The sequence below is a fragment of the Solea solea genome, chromosome 21 (genome assembly GCF_958295425.1).
Source record: "Solea solea chromosome 21, fSolSol10.1, whole genome shotgun sequence".
Taxonomy (NCBI): domain Eukaryota; kingdom Metazoa; phylum Chordata; class Actinopteri; order Pleuronectiformes; family Soleidae; genus Solea; species Solea solea.
The window spans coordinates 13,698,162-13,713,223 of NC_081154.1; the positions used below are offsets into that span (position 1 = coordinate 13,698,162).

Genomic DNA, 15,062 nt, shown 5'->3' on the forward strand with positions numbered 1-15,062 from the left:
AAAAGCAGTGTCCTATCCTCCCTCCAGTGCTGGCAGCTCGAGTAACCTTTAAGGAATGTGGGAGATGATGCCAGAATTATTTTGGGCCGAGATTCAGATGTTAAAATAGAAAAAAAGGTTGCAGGGTAGATTACCATGTGGAACACAGGCAGTTGTGCTCGACCTACATGTAGCGCTACCAAGGGACCCTGAAAAGGCAACGTTTCCAGACAAGGTATGTGTCTAATACCAGTGTGTTCTTACGAATTGTTTGCAGATACAGGCCCATGTTGGAAAAATATTTATCAGTATATATACACACACCATGAACTCCAGGGTGTGGATTTATTCTACCGTGCACTTTTATTTGCCTGGCAAACATGTTTATGAAGCACTTTTTATAAATGTACTATGATGATAAGATCTTGGCTGTTGAATTACACTTTCCTCTTTTATTAATTAGCTCACAAATCCACATGAACCACATCTAAAAGGCTAAACATGGAAGTGTAATTCATAAAACTCCCCAGAAGAGGCCCAGAGGAGGAGGGTTAAAAAAACGGCAGCCATATTTATTTGCCCTCCATGTTAACCGTGGGCACTTACCCATACATAGCAGCTTTAATTACACAGAAGTAGAGCAGGAAGCACAGGTTAGCCTAAGGGGGAGGCTATGAAAGCAGCGCTGCACTTAAACATGTGCACCAGGGAAATCATTTCTCTGCCCTGACTGTGGGAGGGAGGGGAGGCTTGTACTTATAGATCAATGAGGAGAAAGAAGCGCCTCCAGGTTCTCTGGGCACATGTTGTACTTTCGCAAAGACTCACACACACACACACACACTCGCTCATATGCATGCAGCATATTACACTGCATCAGGTGCAGCTTTTTCACACACACACTCCACATGACACACGTGCACATGCAGAGATGGATGAAGCCGTCATGATGTCTTGAGTGCTCCTCCATATGCCACCACAGCTTAGGAAAAGGTCACAGAATCAGATTTGGTCTCAACGACTCACTCATCCCTGTGGACACAGCAATACGTCTCTGAACCCTAAGTGCCACATAACGTCTCCTCACACCAGCAGAAAGCAAATAAGAGGAGCCGCCATCGGTTTCTTCGCTTCAACAATGAGCGCAGAACCGCCGAATGTCCACAGCTCGGAGCTGAATCACACAGCTCCTTAAACGGATGCTAATGTATACAGTATGCATAGTATAAATCTCTCTAAAGCCCAGTGTGTAAATTGTAAATGCACAGGTTACACTTGCCTGCAGGAAATGAAAAGCTCATGTTTATAAGTCGTGAATGCCAGTTTTCTGAATCTGTGGAGATAAATACATCTACCAGCACAAAATAACAAGAGTGTCATCTGACAATAATGTGCTTTTATGGTCCGTCACTGCAGTGGAGTGTATTTATTGGTGGCAGACCCAAAGACCAATATTCCAATGAATCCTTTCTACAAAAAACATATTTTATTTAATGTATATATAACTACAATGGTGTCCTCACATCAGTAAAGCCTGTTGGAAGTACCAGTGCCTGAAGGAGTCATTTAATTTCTCATTTGTGGCCGTGTACTTTTTAACCGCTTTGTTTTATTACTTCTTGTTAAGCACTTTGTGTTTACTGGACTTGATTTGGAATGCTAAGCACTTTGTAACACTGTTAAGGAGAGTGCTGTATAAATCAAGATTTATTGTTATTCATTATTATTGCTCATTTGATTATTTTGGTCTGCTTATGCTTTAGTTGTAGCCTTACATTTCCACAGGCGACACCATGGAGCAGTAGGTCTAAGGTTATATTAGAGGCAGGTGATGGAAGATCCCACCATTTTTACTGCTGAGGATGCAGCTCCCTAACCTTTGATGATTTTGTTCGTCTCACTTTACAAGAGCATGCTGCTGTTGCCTCTATCTGTCTTGACGAGCACTCAACAGAGTCCTGTGGAGCTGATAAACATCATTGTGTGTACTCATTTGACAGTGGTTTAAATGTTTGTATTTAAAGGTTTGGAGCTACAGTTACAAGGCACATTAAAATACTTGCAAATTAAAAATTTGGATGATTGGAGGATATAGAAAACCAAGGTCCATGAAGGTACCATATATGGCTCCTTCCCCCTGAAAAGAGTATATATTACAATATACAAGAAAAACACAAATAAAGTGAAAGGAACAGTATTTTTTAGAACATTTTAGAACAGTGTTTCCCAATCCTGGTCGTTGGGGACCCCTGTGCTGCATGTTTTAGATGTTTCCCTGCTCCAACACATCTGATTGATTTCATCACCTTACTATAATTAGTTTCTGAGATAACCATAGAGGCAGGAGAAGACTGAGCCGTATGACCACACTTCTTGCCCTTTGGAACTGCTGTGAAAGTTACCAAATATAGTCGTGGTAAAGGGTTAACCTCACTCAAAATTAAGCCGCATGTGGACAATCAACAAAGCACATAACTCAGTCACTAAAGTGGAGAAAATGTGTTTATATTTCCTTCGTTAAAATGTTTACAAGAAGCACAGAAAAAAGCAATGTTCACACTTTTTTGATGACTTCTCATATTTCACTGATTGTAGATAATGTTGTCAAATTAAAGAGCGTAGTCGATATGTTGTACTTAATGTGTGACAGGTTGTAAACGAAGAGGTGAAATATTCAGACATGCCCAGAGGCCTCAGCTGCCTGGCAAGCTCCGAAGGGGCAGGCACCATGTACGAGACTCCCCCGGCTTCAGAGCTGCACAGGCTGATGTGGACAAAGAAAGGACCCAGCAACCACCTGGATGAGGTTCAGCCCAGGATCTATATTGGAGACATGTGAGAATTAACTCACCGACACGAGACGTGCATTTCTTTCCGTAGAATTGTGTAATAAGATTAATAAAGACGTCCTGTTCTTTTTATTAGTACATCACGTCAAAAGTGATCAAAATCCACTGCAGTAGTACATACTATAAAAGGAATAGTTTCAGATTCAGGGTTCAGGAGGTTTACTGACTGAAGGTGCGTGAGCTGGCTGAGGGAGGCAGGAACAGAGAGCCCAGAGCAGACACACCATCACAGGAGGAGGCAGAAGTACACGGTGGTAAATATTCAGTCCGATGGACAAGCAGGGACAGAATATTAAATACAGATTTCAGAAATGCAGAGGAGTCGGTGTTAAACAACAAGAGAGGATGGCATGGATGTGTGGAAGAGTTGGCATGAAAGAAGGTAACCAGAGGCCACGTCAATGAAACAGCACGTGAGATGAAGAAAAAAAGCCCAAATAAGGACAGGCAGCAGCAGCAAACCAGACAAAAAGCATCTAATTCTGACAGGATATAAACAATAAGTGTAAAAGTTAATGACTGTGAATTGGTACAAACATCTCAACAATTGACAAAAAAAATTCTTTAAAGAACATAAATCCTGGATCCAACTTTTTAACAGAATCCATTACAGAATGTAACTGTAACTGGTCTGTCTCATGCCCCATCTATTCACCATGTTTGTTAAAAAGAAAAATAAACACTAATTTGATGGTAAAGTATTTGAATCAGTGCTAGTTATTATGAATCATTGGTGTGGATATTTGCAGCTCAAACACCACTTAACAGAGTATTCATTATCTATAATCATATTAATATGATATAAAATATACCTTTGCTTGGTGCCCATAAAGATAACAAACCCCTCCTTCCCCACTGATATATAACTGTATTTTCTCCACAGGTACGCAGCCAAAGACAAGAGGACACTCCAAGCTCACCGCATCACCCACGTGCTTAACGCTGCTGATGGGAAGTTCAACGTGAACACGGGCCAAAGCTTCTACAGAGACACCAATATCACTTACCATGGAGTGGAGGCTTTTGACATGTCATCCTTTAACATGAGTCCCTTCTTTTACCAAGCTGCCAATTTCATCAAGAATGCTTTGAGCTCACCCACAGGTGAGGAGACCACACCGTGTTCTCATCGTCGTTTTTTCTTCGTTTTTTTTTACAGAGTTAACTTGAGGCACACGTGCCTGTTTTTTTTTTCTGCAAGGCAAGGTGCTGAAACATTTGTCAGTCAATTCCCATTACAGGAGCCCCCAGTTGTATTAGTCATTAAAATGCAAATCAAACACTAAACATAATATCAAGCTAATATCTTTCCCCCACGGTAATCTTCTCATAAGCGCAGACCTTGGCCAGGAAAATTGGTTTTAAATGGATTGCCCTGGTAATTTGTAAGCAACACTTTTATTGGACATGGAAATTACACAATTATGTTTGTGGCCTGTGTCTGCCTGGCCTGTTATGCAGAGTGAAGTCGGTATCTGACATGACAGTAATAAGATGTGGCCTCCTCCTTCACATGCTGGCTGATGGAGGGCTCCAGTGTGCGGCGGGGCCTACAGTAATCCCCGGCAGAAATACACAGCCGCCGAGACAGTTCAATTACGCGCTCCTCTGCGCCCTAATCCTCAGGCCCGATAAGGAAGCAGGGATTACCGTGTGTAGAAACATTGGTTGCAACATTGTTGAAAACTTTTAGTCTGGAGTTTGAAGTACTCTTCTCTGTGATGTGCACGGCATTTTTAAGCCACAGAGAAGTAACAAATTAGACCGTTAGAATAAAGTGCACCACCATAATCCAGTCGTTGCAGGCTTATGAGTAGAGACGGGAACTAAGGGCTGATATGCAACTGACTTTCTATTCTCCACTGATAGGTAAAGTGTTCGTCCACTGCGCGATGGGTCTCAGCCGCTCGTCCACACTAGTCCTGGCCTACCTCATGATCCATGAGCACATGACGCTGGTGGACGCGATCAAAGCCGTCGGTGCCAACAGAAACATCTCGCCAAATAACGGCTTCCTGGAGCAGCTCAGAGAGCTGGACAAACAGCTGCACTACCAGGGGTCATCGAGGAGCTTGTGCGTCAATGGGCGGACTTGAGATAAAAATCTGGCCATAACAGTGGATTACCACGTAACCGTCTGTCAGTATATATCAGAATGTCTGCCAATAAAACCTTCCTAAATGTTACACACTGGACCTTTAAGACAAATTGCTCATACTAAAATATAAGCCTTTAACCCATTTTATGTTTACTGTCTGAAACTAATTTGATAATGAATTCATCCTAACAACAACTACTGCATAGACACAACATCCTCATCCTCCAGAGACATAAAAGGAAAAACACAGAAGCTGAACTGGATGTCTTCTTCTTTATTTCCTTCAGCAATGAACACGACCAGTGTAAAATGCAAATGGTGTAAATGGATGGCTCTTACCCAGGTCAGTAATTAATTTACACCCAATATAGAGGAGAAGCTCTTAAAAGCGCCCCGAGGAGATTCTGACCACCGGTGGTGCTGTGGAGAACGGCTGTTAAGATTCGCCACTTTGCATAATATCACCATAAATGTCTACACTTGTAATTACCTCCAAGTTTGCACCGGATATAAACACTAAAGGACTGACTTTATTCAACCAACAATCTTGTATTCAAGACATTGTTCTCGAATTGTTGAGTACATTGTTTCAATTCTCTTCACGTCCTGTTAGCTATCAGTTTGTTTGTGTGGGAAAAAAATTAAATCTAGTGTCTGTAGTTCAGAATAGTATAATAAATATGACCAATCTGTGCATTCGTGGTGCATGTTACTCACCTGTCTACCTGTGCAGGTCATTGCAATAATGTTAAAACTGTAGTGCGTAACATTTAAATATAAACAAAGATAAATTGCATTCAAAGCCATTCTAGCGCTGCACACAGGAAGTGATTCATTTCAGGACAGCTGGAGGCAACAGCAATATCGCGTCAAAAAAACAAGACAGCTTTCTATGCAGCATGTCCATGTGGACCCCACAAAGGTTAGATTTTGGGGTGACAAAATGGGTCCCAAGCAGATTTGTCTGCTGTTTCCATGGTGACCCCACTGTTATGGGCGTATGTGTGCAGCTTCTTTTTCCTCTCCCTCTCTACCTCTCCACTCACCTGTGTTTCGTATCAGTGAATATAATCCCTGCGCTGTGAGTGGAGAGGGAGAAAGCATCATCGTGGGGAGGGAAGTTCAAAAGGAGGACAGAGAATGGAGAGAGGGATGAGAGAGAATGGGCAGCCAGCTGAGGGACCTTTTTGTTTTTCCGTCCTCCCATCATAGATGATTTTTCCAGTTTTATTTGATTGGAGGTTACCAGCAGTCCTGTTTTCTGGTTTTATTTATTGCCTCTATTTTTCTTTTGTGGACGCGCTGGGTCCTAAGGCCCATTGCTGGGCTGGCCCAGATGCTACCTGCTTTTTGTTTCGACATTTTGTTTCATAAATTGAAACTATTATCACCACAACGTTATTATGATAACGTTGTGGAGTCCTGTATGTTTGGTCTCCTACTGAGCCTCATCCTTAAAAAGGAGGCCGTAACACCCACCCCCATGCTCACTTAGTACCCTTTCCAGGCTACCTGGGTACTAAACAAAAACTCTTGAGTATTGCATATTGGGAATTGTCCCCGTCCTCCTCTACGATGCTGTTGTATACACATTAACGCTCTCTAAGTCAGGTCTGATAGTTTTGCTTGACAGAGCCTGTTTTCACTTGAAAGATGCAGCACAAGACCGTGGCATCGTTTCTGTTCAAAGACCAAACAGAGGCTGAAAAATGACATTTTACATTTCTGCGTTTTCTTCCAGGTGATTCAGACATGATATAGTCAGTGTCACCAAAGCTGTGTGTTTTCGTGTTCTGAGGGCGGAGCTTCGACGGCAGACCTCTGAGTGAAGGGTGCGGTGTAACACTCCCATCGACTGCAGTGTAGCCTGCTATTATAACCTTTTCCAGGCTCCGACTACACCAGATTCTGCTTGTTTTTTCCCCCAGACGTCTTTATTTATTGATGGCTATCCAGACGTGAGGAGGATTTCAACAACAAAGGTTTTCAGAAACAAATTATGGACTCAAGCTTTATGATTGATCTCCACTGCTGTCAGTGTCAGTTCTCATCACATTTCTTGGCCAAGTCTTGTAGAAGTTGAGGGCTTGTCTGTGTGAGTCACATATTATCACAGTCATGGAGGAGGAAGAAGTAAACACTCCAGACTGCCACAAATCAAATGTTTGGCAAGACTTTTTTCCCCCAACACAGAGGGACAATTGCTTCATAATCGTGTTGAATCAAATTATGTTGATTTCCTTTGCACTGCAATAAAAGGGCTGATATGCACTGTATCATATCACATGTGTGGTTGCTTCATATTTATGTAATGAACTGTATATACAGCGCATCAGGACGTGTGTAACGTTAGCCTCAGTGATGAAGGTCGTCACTACGCAGCAACGTTTTTGCCTTCAGTCAGATTTTGTAAACACTGTGCATGTCCAGTTACTCAGGAAATGGAATCATTTACTTGTTACATATCACAAAGTAATAATATTGCTTTACCTATGGGTTTTCACACAATATGTAAAGTAATAATATTAATTGACTTATTACTTGAAATCAAAAGTAATGAGTCATATTACTATATTTCTTTTGTAAATACAATTAAAAAGTGATACAAGTTAAATTATTTAAACTGCAGAATGACAGTAAAAGCAAAAAACTGTCTCTGACAACCTTAACTGTTTTCTGCATACCAGTCATCAAAAAATGAAATTGTGATTCAGTTTCTCAACATTAACTTGCTCAGTAATCATAATATTACTACTCTCTTTGTACACTGTAATCCCTACATTAGTTGATGAGTAGATAGGATAATAATTTTAGAGTCATATGTGACTAAGTAACGTGTTACTGCCCCGTCACTGATGAGGACACTGGTGGGATCAACATTCCTGCCAATGGTTTGACACCATTTACTGACTGTTGTAATTATGTACCAATGAAGGCAAAGACCTCAATGCATCAAATGAATCAGGAAACTAAACTACAAACATACAAAATCCTGTGTAAATGAGTACAGCTGGAAAAAACATAAATTAATAATTAATTCTCCCATCAGAGGTTATACACCACTACGTTTTACTGTAACGATAACTCTAAACTCCAATAACATGTGGCACAAACTGATGCACTTTGACGTGACTCATCATGGAGGTGTGATGAAAAAAAATAGTGTCCCAGTATGTTTTGAATAACTCATGCTAGTACAACTGTAAGCACTGCTGTGGCGCTGTAGCTAAAGTTGTCACAACACAAGCTGCCTGGCTTCTGTCACAGTCATGCGAGGAATAAATAGTCCACACTGCTCCTGCCCAGACTCTGGCATCTTCAGCTGTCTCATTCCAGCGAGGCCCGGCCTCTAAACAACACTGATAATCTAGATCAGATGGAAAACAGCGGCGAGCTGCGGCAATGAGCTTCATGTTTATACTGTGGGTCTTTATCCAAATGTCTACAGGGAAGAAAAACTAACAGGAACAGGACGGCCACAGCGACTTGTCAAATTTTCCGTCCAAGAACAGCAAGTATTTGGGGAGGTTATGTGTCAAGTTGCTGAATGCCATTTGTGATGATTGCACGACAACACCACAGTGAAACATGCAGCTATGAGGCCAGAGGAGGAGCCAGAGTATCAGACACCACCCACCTGCGATCTGCTCAGCCTTCTGCTGAGAAACAGACGCCCCACTGGAGCTGTCAATGAGGTTTGGCCCAACCTCTACATCGGAGATGCGTAGGTGCCATTCTCACTTCAGGGCCCCGCTGCAATATGGTGATCAGACTGAGAAACTGTGGCTGCAAACAAAGCCGCTATTTGGCAAACTGATGGGACAAATATAAAATCTGTACATTTGAGTCACAAGTGATACATTTGCAAGCATATGCTGATGGGGCTGCTCACCGAGGAGATAAAACACCACTAAGTACATTCCTTGTGTCGTTTCCAGGGCCACAGCTCAGGATAAATCCCTGCTAGTGAATCTGAGGATAACACACGTGGTGAACGCCGCAGACGGAGTCCAGCACATCGACACTGGACCACTTTTCTACTCAGACACCAACATTCTGTATCACGGCGTAGAAGCAGCAGACTGTAAAGATTTTGACTTGGGCCCATTTTTCACAGAGACGGCCGAATTCATTCATGGTGCTCTGAGTCACAAAGGTAGGAGTCACATGTTAGCCACCGATGACAAACGCAACACAACAAGCAATGTGCTGCTGCATCTCGTAATATAATCTGATAACATGCTTCATTAAAAGGCCCAGATTTAGGCGAAATTATTTCCGTTCAGCAAAAATGGAACATTTAACTATTTTACTGATGCTATTTTGAGTGTATAACCACCTGAATGTATGAATTGTTGTTTTCAGTAATACCACAGAATGAGATAATTGAAAACTACCATAGGTTCTCATGGAGGTGAGACATTCAGCTGCAACATGCAAGTTCACCAATAAGTGGCACTAAATTCTACACACTGTACCTTTAAGCTGACATTTTGAGTGCTATTAAAACTAGGCTTAATGAATATGGAAACGTCAACAATAAAACACTAAATTGCCCTCTTCCCATCAACATTGTCAAAGCTCTGCCCCTGAAATCAGTGAAAAACAAAAATCATAATGATGCACCAATTTGTTCTTGTAAATTGGTTTACAATGGTTTGACATTTTTTTGATAAATGGTTTCTCACATAAAAAGTTAAGGAAGCACTTGTCTTATTATGCACATTTTTATCTAGTCTGGACATAAAAGTACATAAAAAAGCCAAATGGAAGTAAACAAACGCTGTACATCCAAACTAATAGACTGCTGCCCACATATGTTGTTTTCTAAATATAGTCTGTTTGGATTTTGCTTCACAGCCTGATGGAAAAAGACCAACAACTAGGAGTGGTGCAACTTGCATTTTTACACAATTACCAGCTATGGAGTATGAAAAACTATCATGCTGAGGCCCAATTTGTGTGCAATTCTAAGCATATTCATGAATAAAAAGGTGTGTTTTGCTTGTATTAGCTGTATGAGAACGTGTTGTTTGTGGTAACATGATGTCTGGTCTGTGTAGGTAAAGTGCTCGTCCACTGTGCGCGAGGAATCAGCCGCTCTGCGACTCTCGTGTTGGCTTTCCTCATGATCAAAGAGAGACTCACCCTCATTGACGCAGTACGGACCGTTCGCCAGCACAGGAACGTTCTGCCAAATGTTGGATTTCTCAACCAGCTCCGTCACCTGGACTCATCCTTGGCTCTGCAGCGGAGAACAACGTGATATGGAGATGTGGAGAGAAGGTTCCTCTCATGTCAGTGTTGAGATCATACCAAAGAATCCGGATTTGACTATATCTATATCATGCACTTCAACAGCAGATGCATTTGACAATGAAAGTTATACAGAATATTTCCAGTGGATTAAAGAGCTTTTTCTAATAAATTTTCAGATGAATCTTGCTGTTCTTAAATGGATATAAGGACATGTCTACTACATCTGCTGAAACACAGCTTAAAGTAACAAGTAACTTTTTCCACAGCTTTAAAATGATGTCTATGACTCACTGACTTGTAACAGGAAGAATAGATTTTTTAAAAATACCCTCTCTGCACCTGAAAATCTGTCCGTGGAAGTTTTTTGAGTTGGAATAGTCACAGAGATTCAGGTCGAGCGAGTTCACGAGTAATGCTGAACTGGGCTCGGTGAAAAAAAGGAAAAATAAAATGCTGAAGACGTTTAACATCTGCTGCCATCATTGTGTGTTGTGTGCAGTGACAACAAGTCCAGCAAAAGCTACATTGTGTTGCTTTAAATGCTGTTTTGAAGGACAAACATGTGTACTTACAGTCGTGAAGACAGTTTTCCTGCTCTGCTCACACACTGCAGAACCTCTGAGGTCTTAATTAAGTCAACGATGTTCAGGTGTGCAATCAGCAAACTACACACAAGAAAAAAACAAACAAGAAAAGACAAAATAGGAAGTGGAATTACTGACAGGAAGTTGAGACAAACCTTTATTTTTGTAGATTCATTTTATTTTGTATCGTAATATTATGGTTTAATACTATTTTATATTATATATTTGATTGTCTTACCTTTATTAACTGTTGTCTTTTCTGTCGGTCGATAGATAGATAGATAGATAGATAGATAGATAGGTAGATAGGTAGATAGATAGATAGATAGATAGATAGATAGATGGATAGATGGATAGATAGATAGATAGATAGATAGATAGATAGATAGATAGATAGACTTTTCTTGCACTACCTGAAACTACCTTGTACTTTTATCACACTTGTGTCCTGACCTGACTTTTTCTTCAAAGACTTGATTCAAAGGTAAACTGAGGATCCGATACTTCAATACTTCATACTTCTTCTTTTTTTAATCTATAGCTGCGTAAATGTTTGGAAAAAATTCATGGAATATGGATATGAAATGTACTCGAGGAGTTATAAATAGTGGAACAGCCCTTTAAGCTTATGTGTAACACACATCACTATGAATATTGCAGCGACTGTTAAAACAAATGTAGCACAGCTGCCAAAAGGCCCGCTGTACTTGAGTAACACAAAGACAGTGTTTGGCTATAAATAAACAATGCTACGCCTATTTATTCTCAAAACACTGCATCTTAACTGCCGCCATCCAGCGTCGTACAGTTACAGCTGTGATGTCTAAAGAGGCTTGATACAAGATGACAAAAATATGCCAGCATGCTTCTGAGCGTGTGTACAGATTCAGGTCAGACTTTGAAAAAGAGATGAAACGCTGAAGCCATCTTAATAAGAGATGCTCTCCAGAGCACAGTGGGAGACAGAGAGTGAGAGAGATGCTGTCAAAATAAAAGGAATTGGATATCACAGGTTTAATGATTTCACTGTCAGAATGAATGATGGCAGAGTATGAAGATATGAGGGAAAAATAAAGGAGGCTGATGGTGTGAAAACTCTGTCTGACATGTTAGCAGCTTCATCCAGCCATTCTACAACACACTCTCACTTTAGGGGCTTGCATTTAGATGACTGAATGGACCGTGCATATCAAATAATGGGAGGAATCAAAGACATGTGCCATCCTGTGAAAAAGCTCATCTGTCTAACAGTCTGACACATTTCGCTTCTCTTTTGGCCCCCGGGAGGCTCCAGAAGATGCAGAACATCCTTAACGGGTGTTGTGAAGCAGCACTTACATGGTTTCTCCCCACGTCTGCTGATACGCAGGGAGGCTAAGAGAGACTGACATGTTGTACGGATGTTGCTCGTGCAGCTGTGCAACAAACTCCAAGAGCCCTGTTCACTCCAGTGAATATGGGCGTCCTTTGGCAAATGCAAAGTTTGGATAAGCACTGATTCCTGCCAGCAGCACAGATTAAAGTTGTGTGTTAAGGAGGGGATGGCAGGCACTGACTGGGTGGAAGTTTTCCCTCACAGGCAGGGAACATGGCAGCTAAGGTCAGGGGCCTGCCACATCACAGCCCTAAAAATATCCCCTGCATTCGATGCCCGTCACAGAGCAAGTGGTTATACAATCATTGCACTGACTCAAGGCTGCCAGAATTAAACCAAACCATGTTCTGCCTTTCAGGACTGCTACACAACAAGCTGTGAGACTGACAAAAACAGAACAAAAAAAATGTGAAGGAGGGGGAAAAAAACAGGCTTCAATCTCTTTGGTGAGTGCTGCTGAATATTGATGCGCAAAAACATTAACCCACAAATGTATTGTGTTTCACGTTTGGAGAGGTAGAAAAGTGGAGGAGAGGGAGGGGGAAAAAACAACAACAACAAGTGTGGTGTTTCTTTTTCCCCTTAAGCTCATCAATCATGTGTGAAAAGGAGCCGCGGTGACAAAATGGCTTCTCACAAGTCAAAGACTGGCACCAAGATTAATGTTACAAAGGCAGAATCCAGTCCGGTGGATGAATATGTCACACCTGGGGGCTACGAGCTGGAGAAAATCCTCAACCGTGGGATTGTAGTTTATACTCATGTCAATGAGGTCTGGCCTCATGTTTACATCGGGGACGAGTAAGTGAAATGCATGACGTGACAGAAGTGGATAAAACATGAGAGAATTCAAATATCATTGGCACCCGCTTCTGTATCACACACCAACCACGTAACAGCCCACAAATGCAATTATTCATAAATGTAATAAAAATCTGCACCTTGTAATTTAATAACCCCCAAAAATGTAATACATTAGCTGTCAACTGCAAACGTAATGTGAAATTATTTGTTTTATTTGTGTGTATTTGTTGTTTGAGGGAAGGTAAAAAAAAAAACCTTCAGCTTTCAGAAATGTAAAACTGGAGAACGAAAGTTTAATCGGGATTCAGACTGGTGACCTTCTTGCTGTGAGGCAAGAGTACAAGCCACTACTCCGCCATGTGCCAAATGAAAAAATGCGAATAAGTTTGAGTCATCGCACTTTATGTATAACTCTGACAGAGTTTCGACTGTTGCGTCCTCTTTGCAGGGAGACGGCAAAGGACAAGTACACTCTGAAAAGGTTTGGGATCACGCACATCCTGAACGCCGCAGAGGGGACGTGGAACAACGTGGACACCGGCGCCGGCTACTACAGCGACATGGACGTCGTCTACTACGGCGTGGTGGCAGAGGACGTGGCGACGTTTGACCTGAGCCAGTATTTCTTCTCTGCGGCCCACTTTATTGAAGAAACACTGAAAAACCCTCAGAGTAAGACGACAACCAATATCAGAGAAGTGGCTGTGATTTGGAGTCTTGATCGTTGGGTTTTTAATCAATGGGAACTTCGATGTTTGCACCAGAACATCCTCCACAATATAGACGGGGAAAACACGAACAATGTAATAGCATTTTCCAACGCGATATGAAGCGCAGATTAATTTTGATCCACCTGAGATAGTCGTATAAAGTTTGGGTTGGAAGAACTTTGTGTTTTTCATTATATTTGCCTTTTGTCAATAACAAAGGGGGATTTTGCTTTGTGAAGCTCAAAGAAATGAAAAACTACATTTGAAAAACTCCAGATCAATTCATCTTTTTCAAGAACAACTTCAAGGGATTATGTACAGACTTTGCTCTGAAAGTTTTTTTTTATAGATCCAGTTTAATACATATTGTTTTCATGGGGAGTGTGAAAGTCTGGGAAGTCTGAGTATTGTCAGACTCTTTGTTACTTTGGGGACTAAAATTTAATTTGGCAGCAGATCTCAGTTTTCCTCTCAAAACCCCAGCAAAATGAAAAGTGAATTTTCTGCTTGGTCACATGCCACACGTATAATGAGGTTGGAATTTGGGTGACTGGACAATTTAAATTGACCAAACTCCCTGTGACCTGTCTTCAGATAAACTGCTGGTGCACTGTGTGATGGGAAGGAGTCGCTCCGCCACACTTTTCCTCGCCTACCTAATGATCTGTGAGAACATGACGGTGGTGGACGCCATCGAGCACGTGAAAAACCACAGGCGGATCATCCCAAACTGGGGCTTCCTGAAACAGCTGAGAGAGCTGGACATGCGACTCCAGGAGGAGAGAGACGCCACAGAGCGGAGATGACCTCAGGTCCAGCCTCAGATCAGAAGTTTTGAGTTAAATCACTAATTCATTCATGAGAAGTCTGACGAAGGGACACCAAAAGCAACTGAGTTTTGGGGGTGGAACTCTGAGTGGAGGGTCAACATCAAAGTGCAGCCTGCTAGTGCTAAATTCCCTTAGTTTTAACCCTCAAGTCATTCATGACAATCCTAATTGGAATCTCAGACTAAACATTTCCTAGCTAAATGTTGGATATTAACGCATATTTTTGGGATTTTAAAGTCAGTTGAACTGATCTACAGTTCGCTTTGATTCTTGTGTCAGACGTCGCACTTATGACTCTTCCAGTGACACTCTGTGACCCAGTGACGGCACTCTGTGACCAATCAGTGGCCGGGAGTGGTGGCACAAAATGGCGGCCTCAGTAAAGCAAAGCCCTTGCCTAAGTAAGGCTATGAAAACCAAACAATTCTCCTTTTCAAGCTATTAGAAGGTAGACACACTGGACCTTCAAGTTTCAGGTTTGCCAGTTCAAATGCTCTCTTAGATGATGTCAAGTACAAATCAGCAAAAATGCAAATAAAAAAAAAAAGCATGTTTTTCAGATAATTGCTGCTGT

At 41.6% G+C, this 15,062-nt stretch overlaps 3 protein-coding genes across 3 annotated transcripts; all 3 read left to right on the top strand.

Moving 5' to 3' along the window:
• The first annotated feature begins 143 nt into the window (after positions 1–143).
• On the top strand, positions 144–7,207 carry LOC131448450 (dual specificity phosphatase 29-like). The gene is made up of 4 exons (XM_058620917.1): positions 144–214; positions 2,630–2,814; positions 3,712–3,932; positions 4,698–7,207. Exons 2-4 carry the CDS (start codon positions 2,660–2,662, stop codon positions 4,922–4,924), a joined length of 603 nt encoding a protein of 200 aa, XP_058476900.1. The 5' UTR covers positions 144–214; positions 2,630–2,659; the 3' UTR covers positions 4,925–7,207.
• Positions 7,208–8,207: 1,000 nt separating this feature from the next.
• Positions 8,208–10,646, top strand: LOC131448234 (dual specificity phosphatase 29-like). The gene is made up of 3 exons (XM_058620513.1): positions 8,208–8,650; positions 8,865–9,082; positions 9,990–10,646. Exons 1-3 carry the CDS (start codon positions 8,523–8,525, stop codon positions 10,190–10,192), a joined length of 549 nt encoding a protein of 182 aa, XP_058476496.1. The 5' UTR covers positions 8,208–8,522; the 3' UTR covers positions 10,193–10,646.
• A 1,788-nt stretch (positions 10,647–12,434) lies between these two features.
• LOC131448233 (dual specificity phosphatase 29-like) lies at positions 12,435–14,766 on the top strand. Its single transcript, XM_058620512.1, has 4 exons — positions 12,435–12,590; positions 12,732–12,945; positions 13,397–13,620; positions 14,253–14,766. Exons 2-4 carry the CDS (start codon positions 12,770–12,772, stop codon positions 14,462–14,464), a joined length of 612 nt encoding a protein of 203 aa, XP_058476495.1. The 5' UTR covers positions 12,435–12,590; positions 12,732–12,769; the 3' UTR covers positions 14,465–14,766.
• Positions 14,767–15,062: the final 296 nt, after the last annotated feature.